We start from the raw sequence: 21,578 nt of genomic DNA, 5'->3' as shown, positions 1-21,578 counted from the left end.
AGCCCTGGGCGGTTAAGTCCAGTCAAAGGCGACTATGGAGTTGTGGAGCTCATCTCACTTTCAGGCCAAGGGAGCCGGCGTTGGTCCACAGACAGTTTTTCAGTAGTGGCAACTGCCCTGTGGAACGCCCTCCCACCAGATGTCAAAGAGAAAAATAACTACCAAACTTTTAGAAGACATCTGAAGGCAGCCCTGTTTAGGGAAGCTTTTAATGTTTAATAGGTTATTGTATTTTAGTGTTTTGTTGGAAGCCAACCAGAGTGGCTGAGGAAACCCAGCCAGATGGGCAGGGTATAAATAATAAATTATTATTATTATTATTATTATTATTATTATTATTATTATTCCAGGTCATGTGGCCCACATGACTAAACTGCTTCTGGCGCAACGGAACACCGTGACAGAAACCAGAGCGCACACAAACACTATTTACCTTCCCGCTGCAGTGGTACCTATTTATCTGTTTGCACTGGTATGCTTTCGAGCTGCTAGGTTGGCAGGAGCTGGGGTGGAGCAACGGGAGCTCACCCTGTCATGGAGTGAGCAGCAAGCCCAAGGGGCTCAGTGGTTTAGACCACAGCGCCACCCGCACCTGCTTGTTATGCAATAGCCGGTGTCGATTTAAGTACCTAGACATGTCGAAGGCAGTATGCCTCTGAGCAGACTCATTGCTGGAAATCACAGGGCTGGAGAGCATTTCCACCAGTAGGGTTCATTGGGTGAATTTTGCCCATTATTATTATTTTTTTGCCCGGCCCTCCTGTCAGTATCCTGTATCCCCTGAGCATCCTTAGTCCACATTGTTTTGTAGAAACTAGCCTACTGTACAAGGCTTGCTCCGTTTTCCATGGGACAGCCCTTTAGAGTTGTTGAGCCAAATATCCTCTGAACAGAATGGCTGAACCTTAATTTGAAGTGTTTTGAACTCTCAAAAGCACAATGCAGATGTTGCCATTACTACTACTACTACTGCTATATCAGAATTACAGGTGATACCCAGGCACCTTTCTTAAACCCCTTGCCAAACTTTGGAGAAGCAATAAGCACGAATCTTGCGCGGCAGGGAAGGCTGGATTGTGGACACATTAAGCAAGTGCTTTCATCATTCACCTGGAGATGAGAGGACTTACCTCTGCAAAGTCTCCTTCCCTCCATAAGCCCTTCTCTTTGCTTCCATCGCAGAGGCTTTCTCTTTGATCTGCATCCTTTGAAGGAGGGGGGAGCTGGAGACACCTGTTGCGCTCAGAGAGCCTGACAAGCAGCTTGTATTCTCCCTTCTTTGGCGCTGAGCTGACAACAAATTCGAGAGGATCAGGAGAGGGGTTTTTTTTAAAAAAAACTTTATTTTATTTTTTTGCTCCTGTTATTTCAGAGCTGTATGAATAGTCTCCCTGACAGCACTGCGGCGGATGCAGCCAAGAGGGATTTAGAAGTCCTTGTGCTTCCGCTGAAGACAGGCAACAGCTTTTCGAAAGCTGGGAAGAGCCCAGAAAGGAAGCTTTGACTTTGGGAAGAGAGTTGGGGTGGAGATTCTGGCTAATTAGCAGCGTCAAGTAGCAAGGGTGGAGGGTATTCTAAGTCATGTGTACATAGCTGTCAACTTACAGATTTGAAAATAAAGGACCAGCAGCCTCGAAAATAAGGGACCAGCAGCCAAAATAAGGGATTTTCCAAGCACAGGTATGCTCAACTTCTGAGCCCCTCTGAGCCAAAGGCAGAAAGCCCAGCCAGCAGCCAAACGAAGCCTCAAGCGGTGGTTCCCACAGCGCAGCAACCCGGCAAAGGGGATGCAGCAAGGAAAAACACCGTCACCTCTCTGCTGGGAAGCGCTGAGCAAAGGTGAGTCCCCAGGCAACGTGGTCGATTTGATAGGCACAAGGCATGCAAACTCCACCCCCCCCCAGTCGTTCTTAGACTCCTTATTGGGTGAGCAACGCAGCCAAGCAACACAGTTGGAGCCTCCCTCCTCCCTGGCCGGCAGGGAGGGAGAGGAGTTGCTTCCTTTGAAACCCGGGAAATTTAAGGGACATAATCAGTAAGGGACAGCAGTGGGACATGGCCCTGGGATAAGGGACTTTCCCACCAAATAAGGGACGGTTGACAGCTATGCATGTAGTAAGACAGGGCAAACTCCTGTATTCCTTTCTTCCTGCAAGCAGAACCACAGGTCTCCCACAACCCAGTGCTGGAAAAGAATTAAAAACAGCAGGATTTCTGCCAGTCTCCTGGCATCCGGGCCATTTCAGTTTATGTTTTCTTGCTAAAAATGAAAGGTTTTTGTTTTTTGTATGCTTGAGCTGAAAAGGAGGGGATTGAGCTTTGTGAAACAATTTGTCTTCCATGAAATTTGCTTCCTTTTACCTCCCAGGTGGGAGTTGTGGACTGAGATAAAAACATCCACCTATTCAGAGGGAGGGTACGAAACATTGCCTTCACTCTGAGTTAGCTTAGCGCTCTCTCATAAGGAGATGGCCATTAGCACTTTACCCCCTGCGTGATCTTCAGAAAGCAGAGCGGCTATGGGTCCTATGTCGCAGAGACCAGTCTGCTACTTCTAGAAGTTCATAGGCCAAGAATGGGGAACCTTTAGCCTGCAGGCCAAATTTGACCAGAGGCAGAGGCAGTTTTAGGGTAGCGTGAGCGGTATGGCCACACTGGAAGCAGGTTCTGCTACAGGGGCACCACAACAATGATCCAGAATGGAGCGAAAGAGGTGGAATGCATCGAATTTTAGTGTCGCACAGGGCGCCACTGAAATTTGAGAGCCCCAAGTCCACACTGCCAGAGGTCATAAGTTTTGTCGGCCAAGGATGTTGCGAGGCTGGTTTTCCTCCAGTGAGAGCCAGTGTGGTGTAGTGGTTAAGAGCAGTAGACTCGTAATCTGGGGAACTGGGTTCGCGTCTCCACTCCTCCACATGCAGCTGCTGGGTGACCTTGGGCCAGTCACACTTCTCTGAAGTCTCTCAGCCCCACTCACCTCACAGAGTGTTTGTTGTGGGGGAGGAAGGGAAAGGAGAATGTTAGCCGCTTTGAGACTCCTTCAGGTAGTGATAAAGCAGGATATAAAATCCAAACTCCTCCTCCTCCTCCTCTTCTTCTTCTTCTTCTTCTGCCATGCCCACCTTCCTCCCACTGTTGGCATTGGTTCCACTCAGGAGCTCCCAGCTAGAGTTGGCAGTCAATGTGATAGAGGGTTTGGAGTGTTGGACTAGGAACTGAGAGGAACTCGAGTTCAAATCCACATTCAGCCATGGCTCCCATTGGGTGACCTTGAGCTAGTCACTTCTTCTCAGCCTATCCTCCCTCACGATGCTGTGAGGATAACATGGGGAGGAGGCAATCTATGTAAGACTCCTTGGGCTATTCGAAGGAGTGGTGTGATACAAATGGTGGTAATAATAATGATGATGATGATGATGATGATGATGATGATGATGATGATGTTCCTAATTTGAGTGAGTTCTTGCAGGAAGAGGCACTTGCTTTTAAATTTGGCACCAAATGCAAGTACGGATCAGGTCAGTTCATATCAAGAGTTCGTAAAGCTCTACTGCTATTTTGTATTGCTGTCGTTCTTTAATTGGCTTAGAATTCACATGGCTAAGAATAGCTTCCAAGGCACAGTCGTACCTCGGCTCCCGAACGCCTTGGGTGTTGAACGTTCTGACTCCCGAACGATCGAAAACCAGAAATGAGTGTTCCGGTTTTTGAACGTTCTTTTGGAAGCCGAACGTCCGACGGGCTTCCTCAGCTTCCGATTGGCTGCAGGAGCTTCCTGCAGCCAATCAAAAGCCACACTTTGGAAGTCGAACGTTTCAAAAGTCAAACGGTCTTCCGGAGCGGATTCTGTTTGACTTTCGAGGTACGACTGTACTGGACCACTTAAAAACTCTGACCCTCTGGTGTACCTTTCAAGCTTAATGGTTGCCATTGTTGGTTTTTAAAAGGAAATGCGCCCAGGTATTTTGTGTCTGACCTGTCCGCTTCTTCCTCTACACCACCGGCCCCCTCCTTCATCTAGCTTTGAAGTGGAATAATTTGTCACTGCAGCTGAATAAGTAAAATGTTTTAGGAGCTGGGAACGTCATTGTGCGGGAACCAATTAACATCTCCTCTGCAGTACTTGAAGGAATCCAAGGATAGAGACAAATATTGGGGGCCTAGTAGAAGGAAACGTCTATTTTCTTGTGAACTGCCATACAACAGCTGGGGTGGGCTTTTTGGGGGTGGGGGTGGAGCTAATATAGCCTGTTCCTTGATTTTTTTTCTTTTTTAATTGAATTTTTTATTAGACAAACATTCTTAAAATACATGGAATACCAACAAAATAACATTCACTATGTTATAAAGATTATAGAGAATATAAATATAAAAAGAAAAGAAAGGGAAATAACAGAACAGAGAAAAGAAAAAAGAAAGAGAAAGAAGAATGAAAGTGTGAATAAAGGCAAAGACATAATGATATCCACTGTTTGAATCAGCAAAGAAAAGAAACTTCCGACTATAACCATTGTACTAATTTACAATTAAATTGTTATTTATACAGTTGTGTGAAGTTGTTTTTCGTTAACTTAATTTAACTTTATCTAACAAATACTTTATATTGCATGGCTCATTCAATATCTGCCAGAAAGCATTTATTATCACAGTACTCTTTGAGATATTCCTTAATTATTGACCGTTCCTTGTTTACTTCTTGTGTTGAATTTCCTGTGTTGAATTTACTTACAATTAGCAAGGAGAACGGGGGCAGTGAGAGGAAATTCAAGACAGGAAATTCAACACAATATAGCCTGTTCCTTGAAAGAGGTCTCTGCTCCACTTTTCTTTGTGATTTTCTGTGTTCTAACTAAGCCACCTTTCCTATCCATCGTTCTGAGCCCTTTGCTGCTGGGTCTGTCTACCGCCAACTAACTTGAAAAAATAAAATAAAAATCTCCGCTCCGTCCCCAAAATTCAGTTTTATCTCGACATTCTGATTGCTGGCAGACGAGGAAGTGCAGGATACCAACCAGGAGTAGCAAGGTTGTTGTTAAAAAGGTAAAGGTAAAGGTACCCCTGCCCGTACGGGTCAGTCTTGCCAGACTCTAGGGTTGTGCGCTCATCTCACTCTATAGGCCGGGAGCCAGCGCTGTCCGCAGACACTTCCGGGTCACGTGGCCAGCGTGACAAGCTGCATCTGGCGAGCCAGCGCAGCACACGGAACGCCGTTTACCTTCCCGCTAGTATGCCGTCCCTATTTATCTACTTGCACCCGGGGGTGCTTTCGAACTGCTAGGTTGGCAGGCGCTGGGACCGAGCGACGGGAGCACACCCCGCCGCGGGGATTCGAACCGCCGACCTTTCGATCGGCAAGTCCTAGGCGCTGAGGCTTTTACCCACAGCGCCACCCGCGTCCTAAGGTTGTTGTTTGTTTTGTATTAAAGGTGTCTTGCGCTAGCAGGCGGGGCTCTTAAAGGGCAAATTTGCACGTCTTTTGTCGGGCAGGGAGAGGCTTTTGTGCCACTTGCATCTTTGGAAAGGGCCCAGCTCCTGCTTTAAAACACTTTCTATTACAGTCGTACTTTGGAAGTCGAACGGAATCCGTTCCGGAAGTCCGTTCGACTTCCAAAATGTTCAGAAACCAAAGCGCGGCTTCTGATTGGCTGCAGCAAGTTCTTGCAGCCAATTGGAAGCCCCGTCGGACGTTCGGCTTCCAAAAATAGTTCGCAAACCGGAACAGTCAATTCTGGGTTTGTGGCGTTCAGGAGCCAAAACATTCGAGAACTAAGCTGTTGGAAAACCAAGATACGGTTGTATTATTATTATTTATTAAAATTATGTATCGCCTTCCATTCAAAAATCACAGGGCGGTTTACAACATAAAAAACCAAAATACATAGCAGAATAACCAAGAAAACAAACCACTAATCCCCCCATGAACACTAGTTTACATCTCTTTCCAATTTGCAGAATAGTGAAATATATCCCCCTTTGCAATTGAAGTTGCTAGAGCTTCATCTGGGGAAAAACAAGAGTTCAAAATCGTCTAAGTTTTCCTTCATGTTTGTGGTTTCTGTTGAAGTTGTTTTTAATAAAATGGGATATTCTTTTGCTTTTCAACTCACGTTTTTCTAGTTGCTTAGGGTTTGCGTTCTCTTAGGGCTGCCGTCTGTCTAGAATTTCCCAGACATTTGTCTGTTGCAAATGGTGTCCGGGCAGAATTTTGAAAAGCAGCTATAATTTCTGGGGAAACCCAGGCAGGCATATGGAAGCCCATATTGGAAGTGTCAATTTTTTGGTGATTTCCCTAAAAAAATGGGTTTTTTAAAACTTCCCTTTTTTTGAGATTTTGCAAAAAAAAAAAAAAGCCCAAAACCTTGGACACACCCCCCAATTTTTTTTTACTTTTTGAAATCTGGAAACCGTACCTTCTCTTCGCAAAGCATACTACTCTTTAAATATATATGTGACCTTGCAGAAAGAAGAACAGGCGTCTCTGCTTTTGGATTCCCTGACTGCCCTCTGGTGGTCGTCCTTTGGTATCTATTCAGTCCGAGGTTGAACTATAAACCTCAATAATAAAACAAACAGACATTCTTTATTACGGTCCAAAGACCCGCAAAACAATTTCGAAAGCAAAGTAGAGCAAAAATGTGGAAGAGACGTTACTAGGCAGACACAGTGTTTTTATAAAAACGGATAATCATCAAGCTGCGAAACTTTGGGGCATGTGCCGTTAACCATTTCAGACCTGAGGCCCACCTTCCGGCCCCAGCTTTCAATATGGGGCCCACTTTTATTTATTTTTCCTTTTTTACGGAATTGTCCATTCCTCATTTTCATTTTTTCTCCTTTGTCCAGTCTTCACTTATCTCTTAAAGGCTTAGGAGGCCTTCTTGGGGAGAGGAGGCAACCTTTTCAGGAGTTCAGCCATGGCAAAGCTGGGCTCAAATTAGCCCCATAACCTGATCAGTTGGGTGTTTACCGTTATTATAGCAATTCAAAATCAATTGGGCTGATCATGTGCGCTTAAAATCAGTGGTAAGCCAGATCCTCACTCACTTCCCCCCCTCACCCCCCCAAAAAAAATCACTGCCAGCACAGGACAAGACGTCAGTAATCCACCTTGGAGGGAAAATGGGATAGAAATGCAATAAAAGATTATTGTTGTTGTTGTTGACATTATTATTATTATTATTATCATCATCATCATCATCATCATTATCATTACTATAATTATTTATTAAATTTATATACCACCCTTCATCTGAGGATAACAAGGCGGTTTTCAATAGTGTAGTAGCAGGTTATTAGTAGTAGTACTAGAATTCAATATATTTATATATCACTTACAATTAGCATTTCTGTTTCTGCTCAGAATTCTAGTAGCCAATTTATTATTATTATTATTATTATTATTATTATTATTAGCCCTAGCAGTTATGGTTGCTAGACTTGTGTCCTGTGAGATACTTTACATGCACCAGACCTGCCTGTATTTTAATTGCCGCAACAGACCAAGCAACAGAGCAATTAGCATTTTGTCGATTTCTTTTTTCTTTCTTTTTTGTCTCATTGGCTCATTAGCGGCATTGATTGACCTTTTCGTCTCTTCAAAATTCCATGGCGCGTTTAAAAAAAAAAAGAAAAGACACGAAACAGAAAGCGGCGGCAGACAATTAGCCATATATTACGCAAAAAGTAGCGAGTACGGCAGGGGGAAAAATAATTAAGATGATTTTGAAATTAAGAAAATGGGTTTAAGGAGAGAAGCAGGTGCTTAATGGGAGGCAGAACAGCTGTGCCTTGCAAGGATCTGCTGCGGAAGGTACTTCAAGGAAGGGTTTGATGGCGCCACACACAGCTGGAAGAACCATTGCAATAATGAAATAAAAATCCCTTCCGCAAATGGGGCAGCTGGATTGATGGCGCCTAAGAAGTTGGTGTATGTACGCGCCCATGCCTTTGGCTCGGTTTGGGATCTGTTGCGATACGTCCAAAAGGAGTATTTGAATCAGCACATCTACTGGTATAGCGCATAGCTGTCAACCGTCCCTTATTTGGCGGGAAACTCCCTTATCCCAGCGCCGTGTTCCGCTGCTGTCCCTTATTGATGATGCCCCTTAAAATTCCCGGGTTTCAAAGGAAGCAGCTCCTCTCCCTCCCTCCCTGCCGGCCAGGGAGGAGGGAGGCTCCAACTGTGTTGCTTGGCTACGTTGCTCACCCAATAAGGAGTCTAAGAACGACTGGGGGGTGGAGCTTGCATGCTTTGTGCCAATCAAATCGGCCGCATTGCCTGGGGACTCGCCTTTGCTCAGCGCTTCCCAGCGGAGAGGTGATGGTGGTTTTCCTTGCTGCATCCCCTTTGCCGGGTTGCTGCGCTGTGGGAACCACCGCTTGAGGCTTCATTTGGCTGCTGGTTGACTAAAATCCCTTATTTTCGAGGCTGCTGGTCCCTTATTTTCAAATCTGTAAGTTGACAGCTATGGTATAGCGTCAGCAGGAAATTGTTCTTTCACTGCTGGAATAGAGACTGGGGTAGATGGTTGCTGGTCATGTTCTTCTCCCACACGATCCTTTTCATTTGGGCAGTATGTCAGTTTGCATTTCTTAGTGCAGAAAGCATTGATCTGATGTGTTGAATTCTTTCCTATTCTAATTAATTCCAGAGGGTTCCAGAAGCTTCTGGAAGCTTCTCTGTGTAAAAGAAACAAGCAGCAGGTTCATGATGTTTGGGTTATTCGCAGTGCCAGATTTACGTATAAGCTAAACAAGCTGTTATGTACTGAAGTTCTCACCCTGGGCCAGCAGGGGGATACTGTAGATAGTTATGTAAATAAGGGATCGAAAGTGACGTTCAGTGATTGGATAGTTTTAGAAAGTTGATACAGTTACGTTGTACTGGAGCTCTATATAAGCAGGCTGACTGAACCCTTCAGTCCAGTTCTGTCCTGACCTGTGAATAAACAAGAGCTGTTTGAAGAATCGCTGTGTCATCCGATATGTTCACCCACAACTTAACACAAGCTATAGCTTAGGGCCCCGCAGCAAAACTTTGGCACCAGTTTCGAGGGGGTCTCAGATTTGGGGTTTCGTCATTAAAGAAGCTTGCCCATGTTAAGCCTGTAAGCAAGGACTAAGGGCAACAGCACACTCTCCACTTGTGCCCACAGCAACTGGCATTTGGAGGCATGCCAGTGGTCTTGCAGGTCCTCCTCCCTGCTGTTTGGATGGCAATTCAGGAGACGCCAACATGGTGCCCATGGGCACTTCTTCACCCACAGAGGCCTTCCCTGGAATGCACAGGCTTCTCTCCCCTGCTGGCCATGAAAAATTCACTTGAAAACATCCTTCTCTTGCAGCCAGTATGATAGGTTGTGGTGTGTGTCAACAGTTTTGCCAGCTTGTGTATGAGCCTATGAGCCCATGAAATGTTAGCACCCCCTGTAGGGTACTTAAATATGTATTGTTGTTGTTGTTTAGACGTTTAGTCGTGTCCAACTCTTCGTGACCCCAGGGACCAGAGCACGCCAGGCACTCCTGTCTTCCACTGCCTCCCGCAGTTTGGTCAAACTCATGCTGGTAGCTTCAAGAACACTGTCCAACCATCTCGTCCTCTGTCATCCCCTTCTCCTTGTGCCCTCCATCTTTCCCAACATCAGGGTCTTTTCCAGGGAGTCTTCTCTGCTCATGAGGTGGCCAAAGTATTGGAGCCTCAGCTTCAGGATCTGTCCTTCCAGTGAGCACCCAGGGCTGATTTCCTTCAGAATGGATAGGTTTGATCTTCTTGCAGTCCATGGGACTCTCAAGAGTCTCCTCCAGTACCATAATTCAAAAGCATCAATTCTTTGGCGATCAGCCTTCTGTGTGGTCCAGCTCTCACTTCCATACGTGAGAAGCAATACAGCAATATGTATTACAGCAATATGTATTAAAGGTAAAGGGACCCCTGACCATTAGGTCCAGTCGTGGCCGACTCTGGGGTTGCGGCGCTCATCTTGCTTTATTGGCCGAGGGAGCCGGTGTACAGCTTCCGGGTCATGTGGCCAGCATGACTAAGCGCTTCTGGCAAACTAGAGCAGCGCACAGAAACACCATTTACCTTCCTGCCGGAGCGGTACCTATTTATCTACTTGCACTTTGACGTGCTTTCGAACTGCTAGGTTGGCAGGAGCAGGGACCAAGCAACGGGAGCTCACCCCATCGCGGGGATTTGATCCACCGACCTTCTGATTGGCAAGTCCTAGGCTCAGTGGTTTAACCCACAGCGCCACCCATGTCCCAGCAATATGTATTACTTTACTTCAAAATACAGTCGTACCTTGGAAGTCAAACAGAATCCCTTCCGGAAGTCCGTTCAAATTCCAAAAGGTTTGGAAACCAAAGTGTGGCTTCCTATTAGCTGCAGGAAGCTCCTGCAGCCAATCAGAAGCTGCTGAAGCCCCGTCGGACGTTCGGCTTCCAAAAGAACGCTCGAAAACAGGAACAATCACTTCCGGGTTTCGATCATTTGGGAGCCAATTTGTTCGGGAGCCAAGGCGTTTGAGATCCAAGGTACCACTGTATGGCAAGCCAGTCCTCCTGATCCTAATTGTCAGGGGACTGCCATTGGAACAGGGGAGGGAGGCAGGGGGGCCGTTAGGCTACAGAGAGCCTCCGAAACTCCTGAGGAGCATCTCCTCTTCCAGCAGTGGGAAAAGCCACACCTCCAGTGGAGAAGAGAGAGAAGGGGCCAGCCAAGCGAGGAAAGGGCTTGAGGATGCTACTGAGAACCCCAGCGCCTCACCTGGCCAGCAGGGACGCACGCCACTTCCGTCGCACAGCTTGCGCAGAGGGGTGAAACGCAAGGAGGGAAGGAGGAGACTTGGGGTGCCGAAGTTCTTATGTTGGGGGAGAAGCTGGAAGGGGCCACTCCTGGATTCTACAAGTGACTGTGACAGACATGAACTTTGTAGCATAGCTGTCAAGTGTCCCTTATTTGAAGGGACAGTCCCTTATTCCAGTGCCATGTCCCGCTGCTGTCCCTTATTGATGGATGTCCCTTAAATGATGTCCCTTAAATTTCAAAGGAAGCAGCTCCTCTCCCTCCCTCCCTGCCGGCCAGGGAGGAGGGAGGCTCCAACTGTGTTGCTTGGCTGTGTTGCTCACCCAATAAGAAGTCTAAGAACGACTGGGGGGTGGAGCTTGCATGCCTTGTGTGTGGCTAGTTAATGCAAGCTGGGGGGGGGGGGGGTTGAATGCTGGACGCCATTTTGTTGCACGTGCTGCTGCAAACTTTGCAGTGCAAAGCCAGGCCGGGGAGCCATCTTAAGTTGAGGCTGCATAGGCCTTGTGGTGCATGTGATTCAGATTCTATTCAGTTGAACCTCTGGTTACAAAGTTGGTTGGACAGTGTTCTCGAAGTTACCAGCATGAGTTTGACCAGACTGCAGGAGGACAGGAAGTCTGGAGTGCCTGGAACAGGTGAGGCTGCAGGTCCCTTATTTTGGCTGCTGGTCCCTTATTTTCAAGGCTGCTGGCCCCTTATTTTCAAATCTGTAAGTTGACAGCTATGCTTTGTAGATCTGCACTGTAAATAGTTTGCGCAATAAAACCTGTAAAAGACAGGTCGGAGTCCTCATGAGCAACCACCACCAGCATCTGACACTAATGATGAGCGGGGGGCCAAGGACATCTGCCCTGAAGTCCTCCTCTGGTGTTGCCACTGCTCCTTAAGAACCCCTCCCTTCCTTTAGATTTGCCTGGAGCAACCACATGACTGATGCCTGCGCTGGGTCTACTTTATCCTGCAGGGTATTAGTTCAGCGGCTTCCTCCCTCTGCCGCTTACAAGTGTCTCTGTCTATTTAGACTGCAAGCCTGCAGGCCCAGTATTCTTGTTTGTATGCCATGCTCTTTTTTTAAAGTGTTTTGTTGTGCCCCCCCCAACACTTTGTTCAGCACCTTGTTGGTGTCGCCGGCTGGTTTGTTTTCTGCACCTCCCTCGGGCACCGAAGAAATAATAAACGTTGCTATCAAAATCTTACACCGCAGAAATCTAGCATAGTGTGCCTAAAAACATCATTATATTGTTTAGGCAAGCCGACCCAGACATGGAATTTTAATATGGGATTTTATTATGTCTGTCTGTTTTACGACGCCTGACTTTATCCTTTTTTCTTTTTTTGATGAATGTTTTAAGTCCCTTTGCTTTTAAGGTTTGATTTTTATCGGGATTATTAAAATGAATATTTTTGTACTGTCTTACAGAAACCACTTAGAACGGGGGGGGGGGGAGCGATCTCATACCGTCAGGTCTATCTAGCCCCACCAGCCCTCCCTATTTAGACAACCTAAGGCCCGGGGGCCGGATCCGTCCCAATTGCCTTCTAAATCCGGCCTGCGGACGGTCCAGGAATCAGCGTGTTTTTACATGAGTAGAATGTGTCCTTTTATTTAAAATGCATCTCTGGGTTATTTGTGGGGCCTGCCTAGTGTTTTTACTGGGAGCCAGTGTGGTGTAGTGGTTGAAAGCGGTAGACTCGTAATCTGGTGAACTGGGTTCGCTTCCCCGCTCCTCCGCCTGCAGCTGCTGGGTGATCTTGGGCCAGTCACACTTCTCTGAAGTCTCTCAGCCCCACTCACCTCATGGAGTGTTTGTTGTGGGGGAGGAAGGGAAAGGAGAATGTTAGCCACTTTGAGACTCCTTAGGGTAGTGATAAAGCGGGATATCAAATCCAAACTCCTCCTCCTCTTCTTCTTCTTCTTCTTCTTCTTCTTCTTCTTCTTCTTCTTCTTCTTTACATAAGTAGAATATGTTCTTTTATTTAAAATGCATCTCTAGGTTATTTGTGAGGCATAGGAATTTGTTCATTTCTCCCCCAAAAAATATAGTCCAGCCCCCTACAAGGTCTGAGGGAAAGTAGACCGCCCCCCTGCTGAAAAAGTTTGCTGACCCCTGATTATCAGGGGAAAGTAATAATAATACATTTGTTAGCCTTTAAGACACTGGAAAGTCACATCCATATCACACACTTAAAGCATATAAAAGAATCGTTGGAACTGTAGCTTATTAAGGGTCCAGGGAACTGTTTTTCTGTCAGGGGTGAACTACAGTTCCCACGAATCTTTGGGGCTTTACACGTGCTTAAAAAGTCTGGTGTGGATTTGACCCAAGACCCTTTCGTTGTCTTTGAGGCAACTGGCCTCCCTCTCTTTAAGGTAAAGGGACCCCTGATCATTAGGTCCAGTCATGGCCTACTCTGGGATTGCGGTGCTCATCTCGCTTTATTGGCCGAGAGAGCCGGCGTACAGCTTCCAGGTCATGTGGCCAGCATGACTAAGCTGCTTCTGGCAAACCAGAGCAGCGCACGGAAACGCTGTTTACCTTCCCGCCGGAGCGGTACCTATTTATCTACTTGCACTTTGACGTGCTTTTGAACTGCTAGGTTGGCAGGAGCAGGGACCGAGCAACGGGAGCTCACCCCGTCGTGGGGATTCAAACCGCCGACCTTCTAATCGGCAAGTCCTAGGCTCTGAGGTTTAACCCACAGCGCCACCCGCATCCCATCCCTCTCTTTAGCAGCCTTACAAATCTAAATGTGGTTTTTTCCGCCTTCCCTGCTTTTAGGTTTCGAGTTGCTCTACCAGCCCGAAGTGGTGAGGCTTTATCTGTCGATTCTCACCGAAAGCCAGAACTTCAACACTCTGGAAGCGGCAGCGGGAGCTTTGCAGAACCTCAGTGCCGGAAACTGGACAGTGAGTGATGTGTGTTCTTCTTCTACCCTTACTGTCATTTAAGTACTTTACGGTGAGATGCATTATACCCGCTTAGGTTTCATCTTGTTGCCCAAGTTTGCCTTGGAAAGATGATCTGGCCTCCCCCCACCCCCAGGTTTCCTGTGAGGCTCATTTATGCCTCAGGTGGAGAACCTTTTTGACAGTGATCAATATTCACAGTTGTTGTTTTCCAGTCTGCAACTGATACATAATTGATTACTGTCTCCCCCCCCTTTAAATGATGTTTCTTTTGCACTGAAATGAATGGAGTGTAAATAATTATGTCATTAATTCAGTTAAATCAATTAACTTACATAAATCATGTGCATAGTTATGTAAATTACATGAAATAAAGGACCGCAAGACAAATGGCATAGTATTTGATGGAAACTGAAATGCAGTGCAATGAAAACAGCGCTGATTGCGACAAAGCCAGGCTGGAATGGATCCATCCAGTGTTTCTCAGACTTGGGTCCCTGGCTGTTGTTGGACTACAACTCCCATCATCCCTGATCACTGGTCCTGCTAGCTAGGGGTGATGGGAGTTGTAGTCCAACAACAGCCCAGAGACCCAGGTTTGAGAAACACTGCATTAGATTGACTTTCTTAAAACGCAAAATCTATTTTTTTTATTAAAAAATGTCTATAGAAACATGGGTCTTTGACTTGAAGCCCCTCTAAATTTCTTGAGTGTCCCCTTGCCCCATTTCTTCCTGGTCAGTGGTCCACGTATATCCGGGCGACAGTGCGAAAGGAGAGAGGCCTTCCGGTCCTCGTGGAGCTCCTCCAGTCCGATTCTGACAAAGTGGTGAGAGCCGTGTCCATCGCTCTGAGGAATCTCTCCATGGATCGCCGCAATAAGGATCTCATAGGTATGTTCCAAGTGGTTCCTACAGCAAATGGGTAGGTCCCCTGAAACAAGGCACAGAGGATGTCTTCTGCTGGAGATTTATCCACCCAGCCAAAGTTGAGGTGAAAAAATCCTTTCTCATTCCCCCTCCAAAAAAAATATAGTCCGGCCCCCCACAAGGTCTGAGGGACAGTGGACTGGCTCCCTGCTGAAAAAGTTTGCTGACCCCTGGCTTAGAGCTTCATCCTGCTGAACTGCAAAAAATTGGCATTGGGGGATACTAAGCCTTCGTCTCCTGAAAGCATTCTCAGTGCTATTAACATGAAGGATATGCACACCTTGTTCGGGGCTGAGCTGAGAATATGCAAGGCAGTGCTCTTTGTGACCCTGTGGTCTCTTCCGAGGACATTTTGAGAGTAAACTGTTTATATATTGGCATTAAAGCACGGCCTAAGCAACTGTTCCCCCGTGCCCGTATGATGAAAGCTGCAAAGGGTAATATATGATAGCAATGAAATCTGCAGCGAAGGATGCAAACCCCTGTGCTTTTTCCTGATGACCACAACTTTTGTTTTGCAGAATGTGCTCGCTTTGGGCAATGAGTCTTCAGAAAACTTTCGAGCAAGGATCTGAAACTTGTGGAAAGGCTCACAAAGATCTATTGATAGCCCCAAGTTACAAAGAGGAGCCTTAGGGCTAATCAGAAATGGCATTAATGTTTAATCTATTGTCTTCCTCGTTTGTAAATAGGGTGGATAAAAATAAATGATTTTTTTTAATTGGATTTTTTAGAAAAAACAAAAACATTTAAATCAATATTTTTTTTGAATCAGATTTTTAACATGAAATGCTTTCGGAGGAAAAATATTTCTAAAGATAGTTTTCTATTTAAGTTAAATTATAGTCCAAAGGCTATTCATCAGGATATAAGCATTTGTTTTAAGTTTTTCATGTGTGTTAAAACTCAGTCTGTTGTTTTTTTTTAATTGTTAACAAACATGGATACATATGCTATAATTCTATTGTTATAGTTAAATAAATTGTTTAAATTGTTATTAAGGAAATGATTATTTTTCTCCTTCCAATAAAGTACGGCAGAAAAGTTGTCCAAATATAAACAATAATTTCATAATTATCTGTCTTACGTTTTCTAATAGTATAACCAAATCACTAATTTTTGATATAACTGTAAAAACTACTCTGAAAACTTACTATTCCAAAAATGAAACCTTCATCTGGTTGTACATATTAAGATTATACCAGCAAGAATGAGTCTTTCTGTAAAAAAAGAGATTTAAATCAAGTCTTATTGACTAGTGATTTAAATAATGATTTAAATCTATTTGATTTAAATCAAATCCACCCTGTTTGTAAATATAGGGTCTAATTTTATATTGAAAGAGGAATGTGTGTACCCACAGAAGCATAGCGAGCTGACCTGTACTGAACCGGACCATCTAGCTCAGGCATAGGCAAACTCTGGCCCTCCATATGTTTGGGACTACAATTCCCATCATCCCTGGCTAACAGGACCAGTGGTCTGGGATGATGGGAACTGTAGTCCCAAACATCTGGAGGTCCGGAGTTTGCCTATGCCTGATCTAGCTCATAGAATCATAGAACAGTGGAGCTGGAGGGAACTCAGGTCATCTAAAACATTCAGATGCTAAAAACATTTTTTGTTTAGACAAGCCTACTGTACTGTATGTACTGTATTTTTCGCTCTATAAGATGCACCAGGCCACAAGATGCACCTAGTTTTTGGAGGAGGATAACAAGAAAAAAAAATTCTGAATCTCAGAAGCCAGAACAGCAAGAGGGATCGCTGCACAGTGAAAGCAGCAATCCCTCTTGCTGTTCTGGCTTCTGGGATAGCTGCGCAGCCTGCATTCGCTCCATAAGACGCACACACATTTCCCCTTACTTTTTAGGAGGGAAAAAGTGAGTCTTATAGAGCAAAAGATATGGTAGATTGCTGATGTGTGCTTTAATCTGTTTATTGCTGGTTTTCATCTTTTTCTGGGTGGTTTTCAATAGCTGCTTTTAACTGTTTATACGGATAACTTGTATTGTTTTATTGTTTTTTGTGACGAGACCTTATACAATCAAGCACTGCATATGTTTTATAAAGCAAAATAGACGGAATAATACAAAGCATGAACTCCCGGCTGAGTCGTAACCTGTTCTTTCCCTTGAATTGAATGATCGGATTGAACTAACGAGAGCCCTTTCTGTTCCTCAGGTAGTTATGCCATGGGGGAGCTAGTGAGAAATTTGCCCAGCAAGCAACAGAGGTCTTCGAAAAACCTGGAGGAGGACACTGTGGTTGCAGTCCTGAATACCATCCATGAAATCATTACCGACAGCGTAGAAAATGCCAGGTCCCTGATCCAAACGCAAGGCATTCAGAAGCTGGTCGCTATCAGCAAATCGAGGTTAGTTTTTCTCTGGATCATTTCAAAGGATCCTTCATGTCACCTGCTACCTTGCTCCTTTTCATCTGGCAGCGCTGGGTTTGGAACATGAATGTGCTCTGCTGATGAGAGATGGTGCAAACAGGAGAGGGTAGCTCAGTTTGGAAAGAGGCCCTCAGATAATGAGTATTTATAATAATGTATAATAATAATAAATTTTTATTTATACCCCGCCCTTCCCGGTTCAGAAAACCGGGCTCAGGGCGGCTAACAACAAATTTAAAACACTTAATTGATGCAACAAAAAAGAGCATAAAATACAGTATAAAACGTGAATAACAATAAATTAAGAATTAAGAATTAAGAAATCAATTTAGGGGGGAAATCCATCCAATAAACATTAGATGATCACCAGGGCTAGCTGGCTAAATTAGTCCTATTTGGGCCAGCAAGGAGACCAGGGGAGAATTAGCTGTGGGATCCCAGAGCGGGTAATCTTCATAAAAAGGGGAGGGGGGAAGGAAGGGGAATAAAAGATCAGGCTAAATTCAAATTGAAAGCCAGGCGGAATAGCTCTGTCTTACAGGCCCTGCGGAAGGAAGTCAAATCCTGCAGGGCCCTGGTCTCATGGGACAGAGCATTCCACCAGGTCGGAGCCATCACTGAGAAGGCCCTGGCCCTGGTGGAGGATAATCTGACTTCCTTAGGGCCCAGGACCGCTAAACTATGATTATTCATGGACCTTAAGGTCCTCTGTGGGGCATACCAGGAGAGGCAGTCCCATAAATACGAGGGCCCTAAGCCACAAAGGGTTTAGGGAGTGCAAATAAAGAATCATGGGAGTGCAAATCCTGTTTTTCTCCCCAAGAATTCCAAATGCACTTGTATTCCTGATTGTACTAGAATGCAGTGCCAGCTCCTGGTTTCAGAGGGCCTTGGGTAATCAATAATCATCATCATCATCATCATCATCATCATCATCATCATCATCATTATCTATTATTTATACCCCGCCCATCTGGCTGTGTTCCCTCAGCCACCCTGGGCGGCTCTCAACAGAATACCAACAACAACAATAAAAAAGCGATAAAATATCAAACATTTAAAACTTCCCTAAACAGGGCTGCCTTCAGATGTCTTCTAAAAGTCAGATAGTTGCTTATTTCCTTGACATCTGATGGGAGGGCGTTCCACAGGGCGGGCGCCACTACTGAGAAGGCCCTCTGCCTGGTTCCCTTTAACTTCTCTTCTCGCAGCGAGGGAACCGCCAGAAGGCCCTTGGCACTGGACCTCAGTGTCCGGGCTGAACGATGGGGGTGGAGACGCTCCTTCAGGCATTCTGGGCCGAAACCTAGAAATCTGTCTTATACCAAGTCCGATCAATCTTTCATCTGGCTCAGTCTTGTCTACACTGGCTGGAGCTCTCCTGGGTTCAGAGAGGCGTTCCTTACTGCCGTCCCTGGAGATGTTGCAGAGAGACCTCAAGGCCTTTTGCTTTCCAAGCAGATGCTCCACGTCCCTTCCTCTTGGCCCCCACCCCACCCCTGTTGCTACTGCCTGTTGGTTTCCTTCCACTTTGAACCCAACCAACACGGAGTTGAACCCAGCCAGCACGGAGACGTTATTTCCTCCTTGTCCTTGTGTTATTCTCTCTTCTGACACCAGCTATGCTGGAGACACCTGACATCTCACTTCTTTAGTCCTTGTCCTGGGCATTAACGTTAGCTCAGACAGCATCCTGTATACCTGAAGGAGTGTCTCCACCCCCATCATTCAGCCTGGACACTGAGATCCAGCGCCAAGGGCCTTCTGGCGGTTCCCTCATTGCGAGAAGAGAGGTCACACGGAACCAGGCAGAGGGCCTTCTTGGTAGTGCCACCTGCCCTGCGGAACGCCCTCCCAGCAGATGTCAAGGCAATAAACAACTATTTTACTTTTAAAAGACAACTGAAGGCAGCCCTCTTTAGGGATGTTTTTAATGTCTGATGATGTATTGTTTTTAATATTCAGTTGGAAGCTGCCCAGAGTGGTTGGGGAAACCCAGCCAGATGGGGGGGGGGGGTAATAAATAAATTATTATTATTATTATTATTATTATTATTATTATTATTATTATAGCATTTGCATTGAACAAGGAGCATACCGGAGGACGTCTTCTGTGAGTGTGTGTGTCTCTTGTCCTAGGATAAGCTAAAGAGGTCATGAAAAGCACAGATCGAGAGGATAGGTTGCCAAGTCTGGGCTGATGCTCTGGGCTGTTTGGGTTAGCACACTGCTTAACTTCCCAAGACCCAGGAGCACCATTGGACTTGCCCAGGTGCCTATTTGCTGAGCTAAGCATAAACACTAATTGGTGTACAGTCATACCTCATGTTACGTTTGCTTCAGGTTACGCGTTTTCAGGTTGCGTCCCGCGGCGACCCAGAAGTATCGGAAAGGGTTACTTCCGGGTTTCGTGCTCGCACATGCGCAGACCCATAAAATGACGTCATGCGCATGCACAGAAGCGGCGAATCATGACCCGCAGACGCGGGTTGCGTTCTTTTCAGGTTGCTAACGGGCCTCCAGAACGGATCCCGTTCACAACCAGAGATACCACTGTATTGGAATTAAATATATATTTGAGCTTTAAAGAACACTCCCTGTGCATGTGCAGGAACTGATTTTCTTCTCCGAGCCACAGAAGGACTTTTCAGGGCTCACCTCCTCTACAAGAGTTAGGAGTGTCATGCTGGCCATCATATTCCTAAAGCAGGAAATGAAATAACTCTGGGACATCTGTGGCTTCCAACTTTTGCGTTTCATCTTTTGGTTGCGCAGCTGGAGCGCTTAATGCACATGCCGTAACTGCTTATCGTAAATCACCGCCCTTAATAGGTTGAGTTGACTTCAGAGACAAGATCAATAGAACGAAACGATCAGTCATCTCGGGACAGATTCCCTTGTTGCCTGCTCTATTCCTCAGCATCAGGCATGCATTTATCAGGCATCATCATTTAAGGAAATCCAGACATTTATTGGCAGAGTGGGAGACGTTTGTCCTTTCACAACATTCCATTATATGGATGGCAATGATAAGGCTGTTAACAAAATAAACTGCCCCAATGTGCAACGATCGTAAGGAGATGGGCAATAATCTCAAATAGCTCTCATTTGCACCACAACAGTGCTAGAGAGAAGCTGCCCTTTGATGGTGGGGCGGAAATATTTTTATTTTTGCATACACTAACCCAGGCATAGGCAAACTCGGCCCTCCAGATGTTTTGGGACTACAACTCCCATCATCCCTAGCTAACAGGACCAGTGGTCAGGGATGATGGGAGTTGTAGTCCCAAAACATCTGAAGGGCTGAGTTTACCTATGCTTGCAGTCTAACCACTTTCATGCGTTGTGGGTTTTTTGAGGGGGCATTTACTGAGACCTTTCACAGGTGCCATAGGAGGTCCTGGTGGGCACACTGGTGCCCGTGGGCGCCAGGTTGGCAGCTACACTTATTAGTCTTGAGTGGAACTGCCACCACCACCTTTCCCTTTTTGAGGCAACTGGAAGGGAAGCACAACTAAGTATCGCAATGAAATAATTACTGTGAGTTTAAGCATTTGGTCTGTTATTTTGGCCCTGAGACCATTCAGCTCCTCAAATTACTCCATAGGAGTACCTTGGTAGTACAGCCATACCGGAAGTTACATTTGCTTCATGTTACGTTTTTTCAGGTTGCATCCCACAGCGACCCGGAAGTACCGGAAAGGATTACTTCCGGGTTTCACCACTCGCGCATGCGCAAAAGCGCTAAATTGCACTATGCGCAAAAGTGCCAAATCACACCATGCACCTGCGCAGATACGGTGCTTCAGGTTTCAGGCTTTTCATGTTACGAACGAGCCTCCGGAATGGATCCCGTTCGCAACCAGAGGTACCACTGTACATGCCCAACTTACAAAATGCAGAAAAACCCAAGCAAACAAAGCAGATATATAATGACTAGTTCAATAAAGGAAACAGAAATATAGGGACAGAGTTAATAATGCCTGAAGTGTAAACTTTGTCTTAGGCTATGTATTATCTGAAGCCAAGATCCTTAAAGCTTATTTGCAGAAATGTTGGTCAGAAGCTGCTTTCTCCTGGCTTATAATTCCAAGGCATGGCATGGATGCAAATATTTCTCAAACTCATCACAGGCAGAAGCGAGTCAAAAAGGGCAAAGCCACATTCCAGAGCCTTAGCAAGCAAGACAAGTGAACTGTTAAATGGGAGAAGTTATATTTATATTTAGGGTTTCATGAAAATCCAGGGGTTCGGATGGGCTAAGCAGTTTCTACCTCTTCCTTACACCCCAGTTCCATCCAATCACATTTGAGGCATTGCTTGTCATTCAGTGTGTGAGTACCCCAATTTTTTTTGCAGGCACCAGCAGTGTTGAAAGCAGGGCTGTGTGTGACCATCCTTAAAAGCGTCCCGAGCACAAATAATCATGCCTGAGCAATAAAAAGGATGTATGCAGGAACCCTAAGATAAATGTACCATGTCATAAACATGGTCGTGAGAACTGGCCCTTTGTAATAGTTTCGGATTCAA

The 21,578-nt window shown here is 45.6% G+C and overlaps 1 protein-coding gene and 1 long non-coding RNA gene across 44 annotated transcripts in view; one reads left to right on the top strand and one right to left on the bottom strand.

The window, feature by feature from the left end:
- Positions 1–21,578, top strand: part of ARVCF (ARVCF delta catenin family member) — a 594,486-nt gene that overhangs the window by 547,899 nt on the left and 25,009 nt on the right. For 23 of the 43 annotated variants that reach the window (XM_083589899.1, XM_083589871.1, XM_083589890.1 and 20 more), the window contains 3 exons: positions 13,591–13,727; positions 14,461–14,611; positions 16,832–17,024. In XM_083589899.1, coding sequence (XP_083446025.1) covers positions 13,591–13,727; positions 14,461–14,611; positions 16,832–17,024 — 481 coding nt within the window. The remainder of the gene's footprint in view (positions 1–13,590; positions 13,728–14,460; positions 14,612–16,831; positions 17,025–21,578) is intronic. The other 20 variants (XM_083589903.1, XM_083589872.1, XM_083589877.1 and 17 more) reach the window with 1 other exon arrangement.
- LOC310751485 overlaps positions 1–21,578 on the bottom strand; it is a 113,886-nt gene that overhangs the window by 79,786 nt on the left and 12,522 nt on the right. The window lies entirely within an intron of this gene.

Source organism: Podarcis filfolensis, assembly GCF_964270895.1.
Source record: "Podarcis filfolensis genome assembly, chromosome: 16".
Lineage (NCBI taxonomy): Eukaryota > Metazoa > Chordata > Lepidosauria > Squamata > Lacertidae > Podarcis > Podarcis filfolensis.
This window is presented reverse-complemented; position numbering and strand designations above follow the sequence as displayed.